This window comes from Bidens hawaiensis, unplaced genomic scaffold (assembly GCF_021521415.1).
Source record: "Bidens hawaiensis isolate Kalapana, Puna unplaced genomic scaffold, B.hawaiensis_p1.1 tig00024816_1, whole genome shotgun sequence".
In the NCBI taxonomy this organism is placed as follows: Eukaryota; Viridiplantae; Streptophyta; class Magnoliopsida; order Asterales; family Asteraceae; genus Bidens; species Bidens hawaiensis.
In genome coordinates this window covers 183,493-207,868 of record NW_027493927.1, presented here as the reverse complement: position 1 = coordinate 207,868, position 24,376 = coordinate 183,493, and the positions used below count along the sequence as shown (strand labels likewise).

The 24,376-nt window shown below is 31.4% G+C and overlaps 1 protein-coding gene across 1 annotated transcript; it reads left to right on the top strand.

Annotated features, from left to right (window-relative positions):
- The first annotated feature begins 16,001 nt into the window (after nucleotides 1-16,001).
- On the top strand, nucleotides 16,002-18,875 carry LOC143570017 (uncharacterized). The gene is made up of 7 exons (XM_077055783.1): nucleotides 16,002-16,216; nucleotides 16,324-16,365; nucleotides 17,605-17,687; nucleotides 17,789-17,891; nucleotides 18,000-18,213; nucleotides 18,305-18,399; nucleotides 18,601-18,875. Exons 1-7 carry the CDS (start codon nucleotides 16,075-16,077, stop codon nucleotides 18,873-18,875), a joined length of 954 nt encoding a protein of 317 aa, XP_076911898.1. The 5' UTR covers nucleotides 16,002-16,074.
- The last annotated feature ends 5,501 nt before the right edge of the window (nucleotides 18,876-24,376 follow it).

Genomic DNA, 24,376 nt, shown 5'->3' with positions numbered 1-24,376 from the left:
TAAATGATATGAAGCGTGTTTTAGACAAGTAGAGGTAGAACGTGTTAGAAGTGGCAAGAGTCTAGTAAGAGTGTTAGTGGCATAACGATAGTACGTGGTAGGGTAAGCCTATACGTGCCTTCGTTATTAAAGTGGCAAAGTGGCATAACGTTTTATGTTATTAAAGTGGCAAAGTGGCATAACGTTTTACGTTATTAAAGTGGCAAAGTGGCATAACGTTATACGTTATTAAAGTGGCAAAGTGGCATAACGTTTTACGTTATTAAAGTGGCAAAGTGGCATAACGTTTTACGTTATTAAAGTGGCAAAGTGGCATAACGTTATACGTTATTAAAGTGGCAAAGTGGCATAACGTTTTACGTTATTAAAGTGGCAAAGTGGCATAACGTTTTTCGTTATTAAGTGGCAAAGTGGCATAACGTTATACGTTATTAAAGTGGCAAAGTGGCAAGGTGGTAGGTGTAAATAAGAGGCTAAGTGGTAAGTTAAGCAGGTTAGGTGCGAAAGTGTGAATACACTTACCTAAAGTGGTAAGTGTATAGATGTTATACAAGTAACTATTATGTAATGCTTGTCGGTACGTGAACGATCTTCGGATATTGCACGTATCGTCAACGAGAGTGATTGTCAAGTGGTTGTTAGTGTGTATGTATTCTATGATGCGACTTGCTTATTATGTAAATATTGTATTGGTATAAAGAGTGCTGTAGACAAGTAGTGATAGAGTGTGATAGAAGTGGCAGAGTCTAGTAAGAGTGTTAGTGGCATGACGATAGTACGTGGTAGGGTAAGCCTATACGTGACTTCGTTATTAAGGTGGCATCAAGTGGCATATAGTGGCATAAGTGGCTAAGCTGTAGGGGTAATTAAGAGGCTAAGCTATAGGGGTAATTAAGTGGTTAAACAGTGGCATGTTAGACAGTGGACTATGTGTCTTCGGATACGTATATATTGTATGAAGTGGTTGTATGATAAGTTGCTTGATTAACTAGAACTCTCCCAGCGTAGCTGACTTTTAGTATGCACGCAGGTGAGTAGGATGAGGCAGCTCGCTTGAGGAGACACGTGGCACTGAATAAGAGGCTGGCATCGGAAGACTCAAGACGTTTAAGTTAAATGTTTCGATTATTTTGAAAGACAAAATGATGTTTTAAGACAAGACGTGTTTTGTTATGAAATGTTTTATGAAAGTTTTTATATTCCGCGAAAGTTTTAATGAACTCTGATTTGTACGAACTGTGTTTATGAGTAAATCCGACGTTAAAGTAGGGCTACCGGGTTCGGGGCCTTACAGGTATGAATGATTGCTTGTCGGTACGTGAACGATCTTCGGATACTGCATGTACCGTTAGGTTATAAATAAAGATATGGATATTTTATGAAATGCAGGGATGATTACTTGTCGATACGTGAACGATCTTCGGATATTGCATGTATTGCCAAGGATAGCTATGATTGTCTCCTTATATGGATATTAAGTGATAACTTATATACAGAGTTCCTTATACGGATAATATACAGAGTGTTCCTTTAATGGAAAGCATAGTGTTCCTTTAATGGAAAGTCTCGTGTTCCTTTGATGGGAAGCATAGTATTCCTTTAATGGAAACCATAGTGTTCCTTTAATGGAAAGCCCCGTGTTCCTTTGATGGAAAGCATAGTGTTCCTTTAATGGAAAGCATAGTGTTCCTTCTATGGAAGTATATAGGATGTTCCTTCTATGGAGAAAATATATATATAGTGTCCTTCTATGGAGAATATAAATAGTAGGGTAATAGTAATAGTTCTTTTAATAGATATTATGTGACGTCCTCTTATGGACAATTATACCAGGATAAGATATGTATGTATGTAATATATGTGTATGTATTGTATGTCGCCTGATTAACTAGAACTCACTCAGCGTGGCTGACTTTTAGTATGCACGCAGGTATATATTTTTATCGAGAAGGCATGAGGATGACACATGGCATGGATTGAACGGCTGGCATCTGAAGATGGAAGAAAATATGTTTTAAATTTAATTATTTGTTTTATGGTATCAATGAAGAGATTGAATGTTTTGTACCGAATGCTTCAAGTAAACGTTTCCGCGAAAGTTTTAATTAACTCTGATTGCAAGAACTGTGTTTATAAGTAAATCCGATGCTAAAGTAGGGCTACCGGGAACGGGGCCTTACATAATGAAAGTATGGTTTATTGGGCGTTAAGACTGATTACTACACTCTTATACAACTGTTTTAGAGCAACTATAAATATCACTTGTATTTATTTTATATGTTTTTATATTTATTATACAATTTCTTATATTATTTAAGGTTTAATTAGTTGTTATATATATATATATATATATATATATATATATTTACACTAACAACTCTTTATTTAATTATTAAAAACAAATTAAATTCATATTTAGTTCATATTAATTTTACTTCCCTTAAAATTTCAAATTAAATTCAACCTCCTCTTTTCTTCAAAAAATTTTGAATTACCCTCCCATTCTTAAATTTAATTTGACCACATATTTAACCTACCTTTTTATCTTTCTCTTCATTCCTTCTTATTATACTTCTTCTTCATCTCTTTACACCCACCATAATCTTTAATTATTAATTCTCTAACTCACTCAATTCTTAACCAAATCCTTTGATTCCGGGCTCTAATCTAACTATTTTTGCGAGAGGAATTCACGTGTGGTGTCGGTTTCCGTCAATTCTATCTCGATTTTTGCCAGATTCGTGTTGAGTGTGAAGAACCCTAAGAACCAAGTTTGGGGATTTTCAATTTTAAGTGTTATTTCTTGTAATTGAAGCTTAGTACATCTTCTTTCATCGCTAAAAAGGTATGTATTTCACTTGTTTGATGACAACAGTTTGCTGATAGATTCGTTTTCGTTTATTTATTGGTATGTAACATGATGTTAAACGATGATTACTAATCGATTTTTGATTCTGGGATATAGCACTATGAGTCTAGTTTCTAGAAAGGTAAAGTTTATAATTTTTGGACACGTTTTGAATAGTTTTTTATGATTTTACAAAAACACTGGTCAAAGCTGATTCGGGGAGTTATATTTTGGCCTGTCTTTCCGACACCATAACTCCCTAATGACAACAAAACGGGCTGTTTCCAGTTTTGAAAGTTAGTATTATCAGTTTTGAAGACAACCCAATTGGTCTTGCACAATTTAGATTAATGAGTTGATAGAACCATTAAACAAGTGTTTGTTGTGCAATCTGCTGAACTGTTGGTACATATCTATAATGGTTGAATTATTGTGAGTTTTGTATGTATGAGAAAAATATAATAAATTTTTTTTGAGAAACCTAATTCATATATTCAACTGTGGTAAATTTTGTATAATTTATACTTAATCTTTTCTTAGTGAATAAAATCAGTTTGTACATGCTATAATCTGTCTCATGAACTAAGTGATCATAAGTTAAGTTGTATGATGAATGTTTGGTTGATTTGCCATGATACGATGTGTGAATACATGTTAGGACTTTTTAGTACAGTTGACATTGATTATTATCACCAACGATTCGTCTATTAAAGTTTTTGTTTGTGTATACATTATGTCTAATGTGACTGTGCGTGATAGTCGTCATGCTTTCAGGTTTCGCCTCACATTAACCCTTTACTAGTTATGATGCTAATATTTTAACAATTTTAGGTTCAAAAAGTTAGAGCCGAAATGGAAAAAGATGAAAGGGAGTCAAGAAACGAGTTGGAAGAAAGAGTGAAACGAATGGAATAAATGGAAAACGAACTTAAGGAAAATGAAGAAAGGAGACAAAAACAATTTGATGAGTTTATGAGAAAGTTTGAGGTCTGTAGTAATTAGTATTAGTTTCAAATATTTTGAATTCATAACGTATTAGTGAAGGTTTATTAATGTAAACTTGTTTTGAATTTATGTTATTGGGTTTGTTAAACTTATGAAATAGCCACATTTATCTATGTGTGACCAAAAGTATGATAACAGCCACACTTTATATTACAAAAGCATTATGTGTGACAAACGGTAAGACAATGGCCACACCACAAACTACAAAAGAGTGTTTGAGTGGCAAGTTCACATTTTTAGCCACATTGACAATAACCTCCAGTGTCTATATGATATGATTGGCCACACAATACATCACTATGTGTGACGAAAAGTTTGACAATAGCCACACTTTAAATTAAGAAAAACATTATGTGTGACAAACGGTAAGACAATGGCCACACCACAAACTACATAAGAGTGTTTGATTGGAAAGTTCACATTTTTAGCCACATTGACAATAACCTCCGGTGTCTATATGATATGATTAGCCACACAGTACCTCACTATGTGTGACGAAAAGTTTGACAATAGCCATACTTTAAATTACGAAAAGCATTATGTGTGACAAACGGTAAGACAATAGCCACACTATAATCTACAAAGGAGTGTTTGAGTGGCAAGTAAACATATTTAGCCACTTTTAATGTAATATCCAGTGTCTATATCATATAATTAGCCACTCTATTATTAAATTTAAGTGGCCATTTCTTTGCTATATCCACACCGTATAGGTCACAATGCAAGCTTAACACAACCCTATTGGCCACATTATTGTAAAATTCATGTGGCTGAAATAATAATTCATGTGGCTATATACGTGCAATGGTCACTCATAGGAAATAGTCATGTGGCCATTTTCTACCGTTTAGCCACACTTATTGGAGAGGCTTCTTGATGGCCAGCAACTAATGTTTTTACCCTTTAGCCACACTTATTACCACATAAGGCCACTAAAAACTGTGTGTGGCCATATCATACCCACGGTGTCGCGACCTTTGGCTACATATGACCTAAATAAAATGTGTGTGGCTAAAGGCCTACGGCCACACTTTTTTCGTGTGGCCGAAGGTCAATTTTCACGTAGTGTCACCTGGATCCTGTTTCTTTCTCTGTTTATCGTAATCCCTTTCTTTTAACTGAGCTCGGCTAACTGTATATGAGTTTCACGTATCAATACTCATCCTATTGTATCATATTACTTTTTCTTAGATTTTAAGCGAACTTAATTTAAGCGGACTTAAACATTAAGTGAACTTAGCTTTAGACGAACTTAACTTAAAGCGAACTTAAACATTAAGCAAACTTTAGCTTTAGGCGAACTTAACTTTAAGCGAACTTAAACATTAAGCGAACTTAAGCTTTAGGCGAACTTAACTTTAAGAGAACTTTAGCTTTAGGCGAACTTAACTTTAAGCGAACTTAAACATTAAGCGAACTTAGCTTTAGGTGAACTTAACTTGGCGAAGTTGCCCAGCAGCTTAACCCTCAAAATCATCTTCGTTTCATCGTGAAACTCTTGGATATGATATTAACCAAACCCATGATCATTCCCATGGTCTTTTTCGGGTAAAACTTGACCCGGGGAATCGTAAAGTTTGGATCTTTAGGCTTAAAACGTTCAAAACTAGATCTAGGGCTTTCTTTAACGAGTCGTACATAGCCATGGGTTTGTTAAGTTCAATTTAAACATCAAGTTTGCAACTTTATCACATAATAAGGTCCGTTTCACTATCCTACTAAGTTTCATGCAAAACCGACTTCGTTTACCCGTTCTTTTCACAAACCGAACACTACTCGTTTTACCTGAAACGAACCAACTAACCCGTTTACTATCAAGTTCATTACTTTATCAATTATCATGACCCGGTCAATCATCCTACTAATTTTCATGTAAATCCCTTCATGAAAAGTAAGCATTTTTAACAAAAACGTACCTTTGAGGTTTTTGGCTGAAATCACTCGAGAGGCTCAAAACCATATCAAACGAACTCTGATTCGAGTGATTCAAGCGGCCACGGAACCGTCTTGTCCCGATCTACAAACCCATCAGCTCAACTTCTCCGGAAACGGCCGCTACAGTCGCCGGAATAGTGGAACGGTGGCCGGAAATCTTCATTTTGAGCTACTACGGTTTTTCTAACAAAAACCGTACTTCCCGACCTCTGATCGAAGATCTAATCGGTGGGAATCTTCATTTATATACCGTGAACACTCAGTTAAAATTTGGGACCGATTCGACGGCTAGATCTTCGGGAATATTTGTGTCTTTGTGGGTGGTTTTCTCAAAAACGGGAATTGGGTTAAGTGTTTGTTTTGATGGTGTAGGCTATGGTGTAGAGATGTATGAAAATGGAAAGGATTAGGGTTTAAAGGGGTATTTATACTCCCTTAAGCCCATAGACCTTAGGCACATATTTTCTTTTTGGTCCATAATTAATTACATCTAACTAGGCTACTTATCCTTCCATCTTTATTATTTTACTATTTTTCTGTTAACTCAAGTAAACTTTTCCGTCTTAAATAAATAATATATTAATTATTTATTCTTGTAAATTTCGGGATGTTACACATGGGAGTTAAGAATGTGGATAATCTCTATAAAAATAATAATAATAATAATAATAATAACATATTTAAAGCATAGCATTTTGTTCCGCAAGGCTATAAATAATAACAATAACAACCCGGTGAATTAATTCGTGAAAGGTCTTTTTATTTTCAAAATAGGTATGAATTTCATCACCGTGATTATTTTCTTAAATTCAACTTGCACTATCATGTTTACTATTTAATTTAATTAGTTGTTTTTTAGTTAATTTAATTAGTTGTATTTTTTTTGTTCGAATCCGTACTGATTTAGCAGTTTTTTATTTTATTTTTGAGTTGTTGAGTGTTGTAGATGTGTTGTTGGCTAGGGTTTAATGACTAAATCGGAGTAATGTGCTTCATGTTTGTTTGATTGATCGTGTGCATTCACAAAGGGAAGGACACTCAAGAAATAAAACCAAAAACCATTTATGGTTCATACATTTTGTATTATCCATCGATTTTACAAATTTCCAACACTACCGCTTAGTTTAGTCCGAACTTTACACTATCATCTTCTTCTTCCCTAGCCTAAATCACCTCAACATTTCCTTATTACATCCTTCGAACCTAGAGAAATAGTGTATAGAGATCATGATAAGTAGAGAAAATGGAGGTTGTTATTCATTGGCATGTATGTATATCTAATACAAGCACAAGAAGCCACTATATATAGGTTAACAAAGTTAATAGAAACATAATGATACATCGGAGTTAAGAATGTGGATAGTCACCATAATAATAATAATAATTATTATAATATTAGCATATGTAAACCATAACTTTTTGTTTTCTAAAGGATTGAAGAGTAACCTTTTAAAAAGTGAAGCTTCATGATGTTGTACCTAAAACTTTAAGAATTGATGGATACATTGACAAATTACTTTTCTTGCCCTATTATGAAATGTCGGTTTTGTCCTTCGCATGCAATTATGAAAAGACGTTTGTGCCCACCACTCTTCCTTTATATATATATATATATATGGTAAGGATCCTAAGAGAACCCTTTGCAAATTGAGAACTTTGAGAACCATTTTAGACTAAAAACACCTTTAAAAAAATATTTAGAAAAATCATAAAACAAAAAATAATAAAAATTTTAAAAAAGTAAAAAAAAAACAAAATTCTTATATTTCATTCCGGTTTCATTAAAGAAATAAAAAAAATAAAAAAAACGTCATATTATACACATATGTATAATTTTATATAATCTTTAATTACGTAATATACACATATATAAGTATCATTTATCTTAAATTATACACATGTGTACAAAAAAAACATGTAAATGTACATATATGTATATATTATACATATGTGTATATAATTTAGCTAAACCGAGTTTTTTTTATGAAACCGGGATGATAAAATAAGAATTTTGGTTTTTTACTTTTTTGATTTTTGTGTTTTTTTTTATTTTATGATTTTTTTTATTTTTTGGTTTTTTGTGGTCCAAAATGGTTCTCAATTTCAAAAAGGTTCTCTCATAATCATGATCATATATATATATATATATATATATATATATATATATATATATATATAAGAGGATTGAAGGGCCTCAAAATTGAGATTCACACCATCTAATCCATTCAAGATCCTTACATCTTCCCCGGTTCTTCGTCTCAGTTCTCCTCTATGATTATTTGGGTAGAAGTTGCTTTGCAATTAGGGCTGTAAATAAAGGAAGCCACTCGTGAGCTGCTCAAAATCGGCTCGTTAAAAGCTCAAATCGAGCCAAACTTAAACAAGTATGAGCCCCAACTTCAGTTATCGAGATCGAGTTGAGTCGCTAGCCTAAACACACCTATCATTACATAACTTTTATTTAGTATATGATTACATATAATATTGAGAAAATTATATATTACCTCTACTAGGTTATTGTGTAGTGGGTGCCACGGGTGGAAAAATATAAATCATGTAACATCCACACGTTTCTAGCATCAACTAATATATAAATCATGTAAAAACATAAGATTCAACTAAAATAACATCCATTTTACAATTATAAATTAGTAAATAGTTCCTTATAAACCACATTTGTAGTTTTATTTGTAACTTTGCCTTCCTTGTCTAATATAAGCATTTTAACACCGTCTCTGCTCTTCACTATTGATAAAACCACATATAGTTGACCATGTGTACTTGTGTAGACATCGGTAATCGTAGGTATATGCCAACTCTTGCTAGTGATTGGCCTCGACTTTTATTAATGGTCATTGCAAAACAATCCGCAACAGGAAACTGTCTTCATTTCATTATGAATGACAGTTTCTTATCTGAAGGAGTTAGACTACTACGAGTTATATAAGTACGAAACTCAATGTTAGTACCTGAAATAACATTTACTTCGATAAAACGCATCCCCAAGTTAATTACTTGTAATATGGTTTCGTTGCATAAACCGTTCTTCTTATCAATATTCCTTAGTAACATTATTGGCACACCAACTTTTAGAATCAATCTATGATGAGGCATACCAGACATCTTTAAACCATTTAGAAAATCCGGTGAGTGTAATGCTAGATCGAAACCAGGACTAACACTATCAGACTTGTCTATACTATCAAAACTGAGATATTTAACTTCTTCTTCGAGAAACAAAAAAAAATTGTCATTAATATCTTGGACAACCTCATTTAAAGGTGCAAGCATGGCTCTTTCTTGAAAATAGGAAATATCATTAAACTTTCTATAATGTTGGATATACAAAATCAATCATATCATAAATAGGATCGGATGAATCACAAATCAAAAGATCATCTGGTATATCTACAATGGCGTTGTTGTATTTATAAATAATGAAATGCAAATGTTGTATTTATAAGTAAATGATAATTTTATATGAATTATAAGACATCATAGCGTATTTGAATCAAATACAAAAACATACAAAGATTAACAAAGATAAATGAAAAATTAAAATATTTTATAACTTATATCATGAGTACAATAATAAGCAAACAAAGAAATTAGTCTCTAAATCAACAAAACAATTTTACAATTTTGATTCAACAAAACTTCTATCTCAATGTTGATTCAAAAGATGACCTTTATTTAAAACATTTGTTACACATCAATAACCGTAATGTTTATTACTCTAAGATAGTACCCGTGTTTATTTACACATCAATTTAAATATTTGTTTCATATCAATGTTATAAGATGAACAATATCTAAGACATTTCTTTTTATAAGTATATTTTAAATTTATTTTATAAAACAAACTGTTATGACAATCTAAAATCTAAGTTTAGTATTTCATAATACTATAATTAATTAATTGATCTTCAAAATAAAGTCTTAAGAAATATATTAATTTTTATTCAAGTATAGTTGGCATATAGTTAATTCCTAATATATATCATTTAAGAAATTAGGCAAAATTTCTCATCCATTTTTTTATAACTCCTTTGTGGATAAGTTATGTTAAATAGTTATTGAATACATATAATAATAATAATAATAATAATAATAATAATAATAATCTAATATTGTTTTAATAGATTGTGCTCTGTAGATGTATTGTTTTACCCATTTACACAAATTGCATCTACTCGGGAGATTAAACTTTTCGCCATATTTCGCGCATGCTAATTTGGTGGTGATGAAAATAGAAATTTAGTTTTGTTAAAACTTAAACATATGGTCAACTATATGCTGCTTTATCACGAGTGAAGAGTAGATACGGTATTAAAATGCTTATATTAGACAAGGAAGGAAAAATTACAAATAAAACTACAAATATCGTTTATAAGGAACTATTTTGTAATTTATGAAATTCTCATTTTTAATCTATCTAATGATTGTAAAATGCATGTTATTTTCATTTGAAAGTTATGTTTAATAAAGTTTTTATTTTGTTATCGACTTTATTAACAATTGTATATCATATTCACGTCTCTACATGTATGTATGAAATTTTGTTTTCCACTTTCATATTACCGGTGGATGTTACACGATTTATATGTTTCCACCCGTGGCGCCCACGGGTCAATTACCTAATAGATAATATACATATTTGATTCTTTAAATGCATAATGTATGAATCTTGCAAGTTATAAAGCAATGGTATATTCACTTTAAAAAGTGTTGCAGGTAACAATATGACAATCAAAAACCTAAATTTAGTCTTTCATAATACTATAATTAATTGATCTTTAAAATAAAATCTTAATCAATATTCAATAACATATTAATTCTCATTCAAGTGTAGTTGACATATAGTTGATTCCTAATATATATCATCCAGAAAATTAGCCAAAGCTTTCACATCTAGTTTTTTATAACTTATTTGTGAATAAATTATGTTAAATAATTATTATATATATATATATATATATATATTATAATAATAATACTATAATATTGTTTTAATAGATTGTGCTCTTTAACTTTTATGTTTCTTTCAATGTGTATCAATTTAACCCGTTTCCTTTGTAGCTATATTTTTTTACCCATTTAGACAATTGTATCTACTCAGGAGATTAAACTTTTCGTCATATTCCATACATGCTAATTTAGTAGTGATGAAAATAGAAATTTTAAGAATTAATTAATACCAGTCAATTTAAAAGTGTAACATAATTTAAGTAATTTTATTTAATATAACGATAAATTTAGTAATACGATTATTATTGATATAAAACGAACAAATGAAAGTTTAGTATATTTAAGGAAACGCTTATTATTGATATAATCGTTATTATTGATATCTCTATAGAGCCCGTGTTACACAGGGTTGAAAATATAAAAATAATAACATAAGAACTTGTAAAAAATACACTTAATTTTTTCAAACACGGGTCATAGTTCCAAATCCAAAATAATCTAGCTAGTATTTAAACTAACAATACACCAAAACATATTTATAATATAATAATACAAAAGAATAATATGGTACCAAACTACCAATTAAAAGTAAACTATAACCCACAACCTTCATCTCCTTCAAACAATATGAAATTTGAAAAGAATAATCAAATTTGTCTTGTGAGTCTCTTGGACTTGCTTGGCTACTACAAATTCAATTATAAGGTATTATGTCATGAATATTAGTTAATCGGTAATTGCATCATTTGAAATTAAAAGTACAACTCTAATATAATTAATATGTTATAAACAAAATGGATTCATATGTTATAAACAATTACAAAAGTTTAAATAAACATATATGTTATAATAATAACATATAAAATGATTCATAAGATTTTACTTCCGATCCCAACATCACCTATAACATCTTTTGTCTTAGACTTAGTAACTAACTTTGAAACTGCACCGTTAACACTCTCATAAATATCCTCGATGTTCCTCTTTAGATTTGTTAACAAAGTTTGTCTCAACAATTTTCATATGAGTAGCACTATTCTTACCAAATGATATCATCTCCTTCATAACAAAAGAGAAGTTAAAAATACAAAAGTAACAGTCCCATATCACATATATTAAACATACAAATTAAAAGTTTCCAATATTGCATTGACGGTGTCTTAGGATTGGATATCACCATTGCTAATCTGGTTTAATTCGGGAATTTCAACCATTCAAGTAACAAAAAATAAGAAAGTATTTTAATCTATCAAAAAAATAATATGATAACATTTATAATATTACTAATACCATTTCGTTGTTAAACCTCTGTTCCAAATAGTCCAGAAACAATACATCATTAGCAAATTATCAATATTAAAACACGTTGCTCTTTCAAAATCGTAGTCGACCAAGAGGAGTAAATATTCCTTTCAAAACATAGTATTCTCAAACTGATGTAATTTCATATAGTTTAAAAACCGTGTGAGTTCTTTTTGAAACAATATTACGTAGCATTAATAAAAGAATCTAATTTGTGAATTATGAAAATGTCAGAAGTCATTTATTTAAAAATCTCATATATAAAATTAAATTTAAGAAAATGTTTAATTATGGATTATGTATTAAGTTAATATATAATAAATAATTAACTTGTTTATTATATATTAAAATTTATATAGTTAGATAGTTTTATAAAAATAATACTTTAATTTTAAATTTTAAAGTGTCATTAATTTATATGAATATTTTGATAAATATTATTGATTAACATTTAATAATATTAAATGTGGGTGATGTGTATTATAGAAAGTTTTAAAAATATCATTATGTATTTTGAAAAACTGTAATCTATATTTATAGAAATTATAGAGACTTGGTTATCATATTAAAGTTTGAGAAAATAGTCTATATTAATATTGAATAAAACTTAAACGAATAATAATGCAAAAAAATATATATTAATAATAATGTTGTGAACCATATATGTAAAGTAAATAATATGAATGCATAAAAAACATTGTAATGTTTTTCGTTACAAATATTCCATTAAAATGGATTTAGTTTGAATTTAAGCTATTTAAGTTATTCAAATTCGGTTTTTTTAACAAATATGGAAAGTCAAACTATATAATTGTAATAATGGAATCCTTAGACTAAAGTAAATATATATATATTAAATTGTACATTTTCATACTAAGATATAATAATAAATTTTTGTAAACTAAGTATAGATGAGTAATAATCGGTTTCTATAATACCATATTAAATGTGTATAAATCTAAAAATGTAAATTAATATAATATTGGAAAGTATAACGATGTTTTAAATTGGACGGAATATTTGTGACTTAATTGGACATTGACAAAAACAATAGAGTAATGATTATGCTACTATAGGTAATTTAATGCACATTATAATCTAACTTAAATGTATTATAGAATAATCAATTAAAATTCATTTCCGGAATATAATATAATCATTTAACTTACATAGATTGTGAAAAAAAAAATATACACCAATATTAAAAAAGAAATATACATGAATATTAAAAAATAAAAAAAATACATCTTATCAAGTAATACTCAATCCATGAAATCTACTTTCTCATCCAAAAAAATCCTAAGATTAAAAAATTCCTAAGATTCTCACCAAGCCACACATCAGGCTTGGGGATGCATGACTTTCTTACAAATGCTTGAATTATGTTACCCTGAAACATTATTATTAACATTAGTACAAAATTGTATGAAAAATATACTAAAATTAATGAATGTGTAACACTACCATTTCATCTTGCACAATCATTAACAAATTTCAGCCCATACAAGTGACCTTCAAATTCGTAGGAATTTGAGAGATGGGTCTCAGCTGTGAAACAAAGTTTGTGTGGGCAGTCTATGTATTTGTAAGTAGACATATTTGCACCGAGTGAGGCCTTCCGAACAATCAAAGATTTATTCTCCGCAAGCCAAACATCATGTTTAGGAATGCACGCCTTCCTTACATAGGCTTGCATTCTGTTGCCCTGCAAATTATTATTAAGATTAGTAAAAAGTTGTATGAATAATATAGTAAATTAATGAATATATTAACAATACCATTTCGTCTTGAACAATCATTTCGATGGACCAACCTTGCCCGGGTTTTGAGTTGTACTTCAGCCGCCAAAGTCTCAAAATACGCACCTTTAGGATACACTCACTGTTTTGAACATCAAGTTGGTTCAACATGGTGATATTGGTTGGCTCCATATTGCTAGTGGTGAAAAATTTTAAAAAACAAACATATCATTTACGAACAATAAAAAATTTAACCAATAAAATTAATAAGAAAATGGAAGATATAAAAACAACAAAAAGTAAAAACCTTCGCACAAAGGTAATCGTTTTTAATAAAGAGGTTATGATGGTGTAAGGGTTAGGCTATCAAATGTATATATTTATACCAAATGAATTAGGGTAGACAAAATTATAGAAGGAATGTAGTAAGATAATTGATTGCAAACATAAATTTAGTAAATTTGAATATTTTGAAAATAAATTATGGTAAGAACGATTACAAAGGATTCCGTAATGAATGTATTTTCAAATTTTGAAGTTTCTATTATTCAACAATTCAACAATTCCACTAAAGTCTTAATTTATCTTTTCGTATAATTAGTATATTATATTAGTATAAATATAAATATTAGATTAGTATAAATGTCATATTTTTTAATTTAAATGTTGACTATAATCTCATGTAAAATATAAGTTACTAATTATATTATTTATAATAATATAATTAATCATCAATTATAACACCATATATTATTTAATGTAATTCTTATAAGGTTTGAAAATAAAAGTTAATAATTTTGTTATATATATTTAAGTAAATTGTGAATTATATTATTGTAATTATAAGTAAATCGTAATTATAAGTCATGGGTCAATGAGTCAAGAATGGATTTGTAACTCAAGTGTTATTCTTAAACAATAATAAGACAATGGATTTTGGTTATAATTGTTAAAACTTAATGACCGAAATTAAGTAAATGGGTCAATGGGTGAACATCCATAATTATAGTAACACTAAATCATTGTTAATTAATCAAATTTACATTCAAATTGACACCATAAGTTATACAATCATTAATTCAAATTTACAAATTAATTACATTCAAAGAATATACAAAAATTTATTTAAATTTACAATTTCCGTAATTAAACCATTCCTTAATCAAATCGGTCATCATTTCCTAAATTTAACATGAATGGTACAAACATTTACAATTTTATGAATTTGATAAATTTAAATTAAAATAAATATAATATTTTAACAAAAATTCACAATTTAATATCGGTAATCTCTATATACTATATATATTCACTCTATACGTAATCTCTATATTAAATCCGTTATCCTTTCTATTGATTATCATATAATAATCTAGATTATATATTATATACTATCTAAGAAAATAATAAAGGTGGTGAATAAAATCAACCAAAAACAATAAAATATTCAAAATGATATTTTGAATATTTTATTTTGGAAACTATAGCTACGATTTTAAATATTCAAAATGAAATGTACCTAGAAATGTCACTTAATAGAAATATCTTGAAATGTTCCTATATAAATGACAATTTTAAATATTCAAACTGAAAATGAAAGATAAGACTTTAATAGCATTGATGAATCTAATTTTAATATATTTTTGATTAATTTAATTAAGATGAAAATTAGAGAAACCCTAGATATAAATAGAAAATATGAGAATCAACCAATAGAAAGGGAGAATTTTGACATAAAGCTTATTGCTTTAATAGTATAGTTAGATGTACAACATAAAATGTATGTTATACAACATCCTGATACAAATAATAATCCAGGTTTCAATTTTTATATTTAAAGGTACATACAACTTGTAGATTCATTTAATGAATTGATTTATTGGGTTTTATACAAAATTATACAACATGCTTCCCATCTGCCATAAATTAAAAAGATGACACCATTCTTTTGGTGTTATTTAATAATAAAAGATTAAAAAACCTATAAAAGTGCCTTCAAAATTTGTTAAATGACAAATACTTTACATTATCTTCACTTAATAAAAAAAACCAACACAGCTAAATTATTTCTAGAACCAACTAACTGTTTAAAAAGATTTCAACAAAGTAAACAACTTTAATCAAATTCTTGAAACATATTCAAAATCCAAGTCCAGACAAGCAAGACCTCCAGCTGTAGCATCTTCTGTTTTCTTTTGTTCAATCAAACGCCATGTGAGGGGTTGAAAGATCTGGGTTCAGTTTAAAGTTAGAATTTTACTTTATATAGCAATCAAAATGAGTGTTTCTTTAACTGTAATGACCTTCAATCTGCTTGAAGATCAGCCTGAAGATGGTCCAAATTGCTGGGATAAGAGGAGAGATTTGTGTGTGAGTGTCATTACTAGTTACTCACCGATCATACTCTGTACTCAACAAGGTATGCAGATCTTCAACAAACATAATCTTGATTTATTGATTCATTTGTGTTTTTCTTTTTGTGATTTTGTTGATATAAAAATGGAAACTTTACTCTGTTGTTGATAGGTGTCAAGTCTCAGTTGGAGTATCTTCAACAATGCTTGCCAGGTTAATTTTTCTTATTACTGTTTTATTTTGAGATTGATCTTTGCTGCAAGGGTGTATCTACTATCTTTTGTTATGTTTGCATATGATTTAAATTAAGCCCATATATAGCTTAAACATTTGGTCAATGTGAAGTTTGGACTATGATACTCGATGACGTTCGAGACCATGTTGAAATGATTGCGATGGTTGTTAGATAGTATTTGAACGTGATGTGTCATGATAGTTCTCACTTATTTTTCTAGTGGACCGAAACAAGTTATGCATAATGTTAGGATGAGGATTTGATTCGAGTAAATTAGGCGTTATGAAATCTTTTGGAGTAACCTTAAGGGGTGGAAAAGTGGTAAGCCCGAGTCCGTTAGAGGTATCATAATAGTTGCAACTTTTGACTTGAGGCATAGTTTGATAAACGAACAAACAAATATACCCAGTAATATCTCAGGTAGAAAGCATCGGTTGTTAGATCTTGACTCCCGAATAACCTGTTCCGTTGACCCACCTTTTCAGTTTCCTATAAATACTAGCAACACAAAGCATGATTTGCTCATCCCATGTGAGGGTTTAACAACAAATCCTTCTTAATTTGGTTATCCCATGTCAGTTTGGGTTCGCCTCTGCTCCTCCTCCCCTCCGCTATGAGGGTTTCCATGCTTCTTACAGGTGCCGTCATATGCGTATAACCATTTCTATCGCCCGTCCTTTATCTTACCCGGAATGTGTGCCACCCCCAGTTTGTCCCAACTCCCAAGGTCCAACCTTGCGTGCTCACACATCCACCTCAACATTCTAATCTCTGCTACGACCAACTTTCGTGCTTGTGTCTAACAATTGGTTCCTTATAACATAGCTGAGCGAACTCTAACCCTATTGAATTTCCCTCTTAATCTTGTCAAGTACCTTTTGCCACACAAAATCCTTGTGGCTACTTTCCACTTGCACGAACCTGGCTGAACTTCTACATACCCATGACTTTGTTTATTAATCGAAGATTTAAAACAACTCTTGACAAATAGGTAAATAAGACAAAAATAATAATTTTAGTAAAATAGCAAAGAAACTTGTGTATTCTTGAGACAACCCAAAATACAAAGTAATGTCTTTTCTAGGAGGACATAGGAGTGTGAAGAGATTGATGTAATATGTATCCCAGTCTATATATTACTGAAACCGTGATAAAAATATTGCAAATGATATCTTAAACGTAACTAAAATCGGGATTATTTTTGTTAAACATACTAGGTTATGATCAATTCGGTATTTCAAGGAAAGGATCCGAAGATGTTGCAGATCAATGTTGCACCATTTTCTATGACAAGGAAAAGGTAATAAATGCATCATGTACTCACTCTACAAAAAAAAACCTTAAATCTTTAATAATGATTACAATCGTTTGATTTTTATCTTATATTTTCTTTTATAACAGGTGGAGTTATTAGAAGGCGGGACGTTTTGGTTGTCAGAATCACCTTCGGTCCCCGGAAGCATGTCATGGGGAAGTGTATCCCCATGCATTGCAACATGGGCAATATCCTTTTCTAGCATATTTGTCATTATGATCTTTAAAAACACATTTATATATTTTTCTTGTGGCGTTTTGTTGCCCAATAATGTTTTTTCTTAACAAAAACTGTACACGTTTCAACTGAAAGGAGTTGAGCCGCCTGGTTTTTCGTTTCAAATAGTGAACACGAATATGGACGAGTTTAGTCCTCGCGCTCGCAGACGAAGTGCGTTGCTGACATGGCAGCATATTGCATCGCTGCCTCCTAGCTTGCCAGTTGTATATTGTGGAGGTTTTAATACACAAAAAGAGTCAACCACCGGACGCTTTCTTCTTGGGAGATCAAGGTAATTATAAAAGTACAAATACAATTTAACTTAAAAGTCAAAGTCAATGCTGTGACTAAGTACTAATTCCTTTTTCGTACACGGTTTTCAGAGAACATGGTGCTGTGGGTGATATGAGAGATGCGTGGCCTAATGCTCGGTTGAGAAAAAATATGTCACTAATACGCACGTATCATGGATTTAAAGGTCCGTTTCTTTTCAGTGAAGTATAGGTGGAATTTTGAAGAATTACTTCTCTATTTGGATTATGTTTTTAGGTTCTTATGGGTCAAACGGGTAAAATTGTAAAATAGATGGAACCAAATAACTCGACCCTTTTGACCCATAGCAAATAACCTGTTTTGACCTCCGACCTGTTATCCAACCTGCCTTTTTGACCTTTTTTAGGTAACAAACAAGGAGCTATGGAGTTTCTAAAGTTGATATTCCGGGCCCTTTGCTTGTGCTGGGATCGGCAAACACAAGATTTACACTTAGACTGGATTCTGTTCAGAGGGCGATCATTGGTGCCCGTTTTATGTGAAGTAGTGAACGATAACATTGACGGCCAATACCCGTCTTCACATTATCCAGTTTTTGCTGAATTTGTGCTTCCAAGAACGGTACGCGCGCTTGATCCGCCGCCCGTTGAAGATGGAACAACACCTTCCACGGTTTCTTGATGTTTGTTTTTACATCGTCTGTGTTTGTTGTGTTTCTTATTCTTAAAAGTTTCATTCAATTGAGTGTTGTAGCTCCATTTTGACCTTTTTTTGGTGTAACATTATGAATTATGAAAATAAGAATATAAGCTTCTGAATAAAAGGTGATATATATAATCTTTGATTGTTTTATAATAATTTGAGGGACTAGTCAAAGCCCAGGGAAAAGGAGAAAATGAAAACATGAAAATATAAATGCGAAAGCGAACACCAAAACTAGAGTCTAGAACCAAAGAAAATGAATGGTGATGTGTTGAACCAACAAAAGGAGACGTTAGTGGGTTGGCGAGAGAGAGTGGCGCTATGGGGGTGTAATGGTTTTAAGGTTGAATGCCGGGTAATGTGGCGGGTGGGTGGCGCCCTCCCCACCTTTGCAACACTCACTGCCCTGATCTGTAGTAATAGATATTGAATAATTATGGACATGGAGAAGAGGATGGGGAGTGCACCTAGAAAAATACGATATATGTTACCATACTTAGACTAACTGCTACTGTGGGTGTGGGTGCCGCTTCTTAGACCAAGTTTATCAATAGCCTCTTATGAGGTCATTACATTGTTTAATAATTAAAAGAATAGATTAAATCACTTTGATCTAACAACCCGGTCGCGAGCACAACCTAAGTCATGGCCCACATTTCATTTAAACATTATTTTTTTTTCTTTTCTATATAATTTGACTTTTTTTAATAATTTAAATTATTTCACTTATTTTAAAATTTTAAAAACACATTCTTGTTTAGTTTATTTTTATGAATATTTCGACATAAATTTTAATAAAAACGGAGCACTTTTAAAAACAAGTATTTTTTTCATATTATTATATGTAAAAATTTTGTTTTGTTAAATACTAAAAATTCAAGGTTTTTTATTTTTTATTTTTTACAAAATTATGATATTATCTAATTTGCCATTTGTCCGCACTCTATTAGTTTATTAGATTTTTTTTGATAAAAATTGTCATCTAGAAATTTAACATTATCTACTTCTAATATATATTTGATAGAAAAAGAATGTATTCACATCAACTCCTAGTTTTCTATCTCCGTTTAATTTTGATTCTTATTTGCTACAATGGATCCCTCGTTTTCAAACTATCATATGAGTCTTGGAGATGGAGTTTACCCGGATGGTCAATATTATGAAAACACTTTTTATTATTCAAACCCGAGTCAAGGTCCGGTCACTAAAAATAGTCAAACCTCACAAAATACTGAGGAAGCTGCACGAGGTTTATGGGATGTTGCTGAAGATGTCGCTTTAATGTCATCATGATGTATTGTTAGTGAAGATAAAATTTGTGGCAAAAACCAGAATTATACAATAATGTGGGCAAATGTAAAGAATCTGTATGAAGAAGCTGAGACAAAAAGACCAGAAAAGCTTGGTAAGAGGAATATTCAACTAATGAAAGGTCGTTATAAACAACTTTGCTAAAGTGTCTAAAAGTGGGTTCGTGCATACAAAGAAGCACATCGTCGCGCAAAAAGCATAATGAGCCAAAAAGATATTGAAAGTGAAGCTCATAAAATTTATGAGCAAGATGTTAAAAGCAAGTTTACTGATATCGTTGTTTATAATGATGTTATGTGTAAATACCAGAAGTGGGCGCTACCAACATATCGTGACACAAAACGTTCTCGTCCTGCATGTGAAGTGGAGAATGGAGAAAGTGGTGGTAGTACAAAAGATCGAGGAGTACTGAAGAATGGGACTGTTACAACCCAGAAACGCCAATACCGATTGTTCAACAATTCAACGTTCAACAAGTATAGATGCGGTTAAAAAAAGGAAAAGGTAAGGCTTATAATGCAATTGCTGAAGGACTTCATGCACTGAAACTTACTAAAGAATGTGAGGATGAGCTTTTCAAAAGAAAACTCGACATGGCCAAGAAAAGCTACATCGAAAGGAAGAAAATGAGCTAAAAAAATGCAACTCATACATCTTAATACATTGTTACGAAAGGAGAACTTCTCATCTATTGAAGTAGACATCAAAAACTAACTAGCTTTGAAGTATTATGGAAAGGGAGTCTAGTTTCAGGTTTCATGTGTCTGCAAGATTATCTATTATGTGTTTTATCTTTAATTTATTTTTAATTGGCGTGTAAGATGTTCAATTATCATAGAAAGTGTTATTTCATGTTTCGGTCAAGAGTACCTTAGAAAGCCAAATGATGGTGATTTAGCAAGACTACTCCATGTTGGGGCAGAACGTGGATTCCTAGGAATGGTAGGCAGCACTGATTGTATGCATTGGGAGTAGAAAAATTGTCCCACCGCTTTGTTTGGGCACTATGCTGGTAGAAAGGGTAAACCAACGATTATTTTTAGAAGTTGTTGCATCATATGACTTATGGATATGACACATATTCTTCAGAACACCAGGTTCGTGCAATGACATTAATGTCCTCCAACGATCTCCTATTTTTGATGATGTATTGTCTGGTCGAGCACCAAATGTGAGTGGCGTCGTGAATGGCCAGGAATATAATAGGACATATTATCTTACTGACGACATATATCCTTCATGGGCTGCCGTTGTCAAGTCCATAACTTCTCCACAACTTCGAAAACATAAGTTATTCGCTCAACATCAAGAGTCTGTTAGAAAAGATGTTTAACGTGCATTTGGAGTTCTACAGGCTCGTCTTGCATTTCTTCGACATCCATGTCTTGTGTGGAACAAGGATATGATGGTTAAAATTATGATTGCATGTACAATCATCCAAAATATGATCGTTGAGGATGAATGAGACACATACCTTGACTATTATAATCCATATGAAATTCTTAATGACAGTCCTACAAATCGACAACGAAGAAGCTCTACTGAAGATGATGAACAACCTTTCCAATACTCTACCGAACGAATTGCAGACCAATCAAGTTATATGACCAACAAAGCACAACTTCGCAATAGAAAATCTCTTAAAGCTCTAAAAACGAGTGGAGAGCATATATGGCAACAATATCCCCTTAATGAATAATTATGTAGTCTCCATCTATCTTATGTACTTGCAATTTAAAATTCAGTCATGTTTAACTTGAATTATCTTTTTAGATAAATATTTTTAATGAGTGTAGTTCTTTTAATATTTTTTTATATTTAAAATAATACTGTTTAAAAAAATACACACTTTTTTTAAAAATTTTAATAAATTTTATAGAATAAACTAAAACCTAAATAAAATATGCATGTATTAAAATAATGGGGCTTGATTGGTTTATGAATGAAAGTGAAATGTTTGGTTAGGTTAGATTGTGTATGTGAAAGAGAGAAAAAATATTTTTTTTTATTAAAAAGGTGGGTTGAATGAGTTGTGAATAAAATTAGAATTACCACCTCATCCAACCTTCAACCAACACACCTATAGAGCCACCCTTCTCTCTCTCTCTCTCTCTCTCTCTCTCTCTCTCTCTCTCTCTCTCTCTCTCTCTCTCCTCAAATCCTCATTTTGCTCACAACCCAATCAAAAAGACCTATGTAGAGGGTAGGGGTATTCAAAAAAATCCGAATCCGTATCCGAATTATCCGAAAATTCGGATATTGAAATTTCGGATATCCGAATCTCGGATATCCGAATTTTCGGATTCGGATTCGGATAGTAATTTTGAAAATTTTCGGATATTTCGGATATCCAAATTATTTATTTATATAACTTTTACAAATCTTATTTCTAAGGCTATGCGTAGTGGAGGGGCTATAAACAGGGGTGAATAGTGACACGTGGCATCCAGTCAGCAAATGTTGAGAATTTGTTTTTGGGGTGTAATGGTGTAGGGGCTACAAGTTGGGCCCACAATATCTTTTTTTATTATTTTTCTTTTTATAATTAAACTAATCAAATAAAAAACCAATTATTTAAATAACTAAATAAAAATGCATTAAAATTAAAAAAAATATATAACTAAAAAAAAATACATAACTAAATAAAGATACATAACTAAAAAAAATACTAATATCCATAATATTCGCGCATATTTCAACCCGTCGCCGTTGCAACAATGCGGTCTCTTCGTGTGACCCGGCCGCTTTGAGGGATTCGTATTCTTTACTTATTTCCCGCAACTCCATCATAGTGGCAATCTTTTCGTGTTGTTTGTTGATTTCTTTCATGGTATCTTTGAGTTCCTCGACAAATTTTTTCGTGTTTTTTGATGATTTCGGTCATGATAGCGGTGAGTTTCACGGGTTTTGGTTGGTTCGGGTTGTTTGTAGGATTCATTTTGCTAGATTTTTTGAAGAATTTTGGTATAAAATTGTGTATGAAATGGAGAAGAAGGGTATATGTTTATATATATATATAGTGTTTTAATTAATTAAATTTTTTTTTATTGTTGAACGTTGTCAAACGGTCAAATTATTAAAATATTATTATTTTCTCACAACTTGGGCGAGCGACAATAACAATCCGCCCCCGCCCCTTTTCGCCCAAAAAATCGCCGGGGGAGGGGGGTGTTCTAGCCCCCTCCGCGCCCAAAAGTCGCCTAAACCCCACGCCCACTTCATATGGACTAATACAGCCCTCATTCAGTTCTGATCATTATCTATTTCACTAACTCACATCTCTATTCTGACCCCTACACTTCTCCGACCACCTACACCACACCTCTTCGGCCGGCACCACACTAAAAATGGAAGCAACCCACAGATCCAGAACTATCACCACCAAAAATAGAACCAGCCGCCACAAACAGATCTGGATCCATTATCATCTCATATCGTTGTTTACCGGATAAACGAAGATGGAGACGGAACGAAGATCTACAGTTCGATCTTCATATGAAATGGAGATGGAGAGGGAGGCAACATAGTGACGGTGACTGGTGGATGCTGGTAGTTTAGCCGACGTTATTTCGTACCCGATGGTGGTTTATGGCTGGGCGGCGGACCAGTTTTCATCACAGTTTCCCAATTATGAAACAAATATATTGAGATTTTAATAGTTCTGATGATGTACAGCTAACAAAGAATTGTTTTCATCACAGTTTTCCCTATTATGAAACAAATATATTGAGATTTTAATAGTTCTGATGATATACAGCTAACAAAGAATTATATTAGATTTTTTTTAAAATAACATATTTGGAATTTGTTATTCAATTTCTTTTTTTTTCATATTTTCGGATATCCGTTTGACTATCCGAACGGATATCCGAAATTTCGGATATCTGAATTTTGGATATCCGAAATTTCGGTTACGGATTCGGATAGTGAAATTCACTATCCGGAAAGTTCAGATATCCGAAACTCCAGATATCCGATTGTCACACCCCGACCAAAAGGCGGAACATGCCGGGGCGTAACGTATTGATTGGACAGTGACAATAATTATTTAATTCATTAATATCAAAACAAGTACACAAGTATAATAAATAAAACAATTACATCATATTTATTGTTTTGGATAAATATCCTAAGGTAAAAAACTAATATCTTCAATCTTGATCAATGTA

Bases quoted from the DNA above. Each gene is read 5' to 3' on its own strand.
- LOC143570017 (XM_077055783.1), top strand. From the start codon at position 16,075: ATGAGTGTTTCTTTAACTGTAATGACCTTCAATCTGCTTGAAGATCAG. The intron at 16,217-16,323 runs GTATGCAGATCT...TGTTGTTGATAG, and splicing joins CATACTCTGTACTCAACAAG to GTGTCAAGTCTCAGTTGGAG. The intron at 17,892-17,999 runs TATCCTTTTCTA...AAAAACTGTACA, and splicing joins ATGCATTGCAACATGGGCAA to CGTTTCAACTGAAAGGAGTT.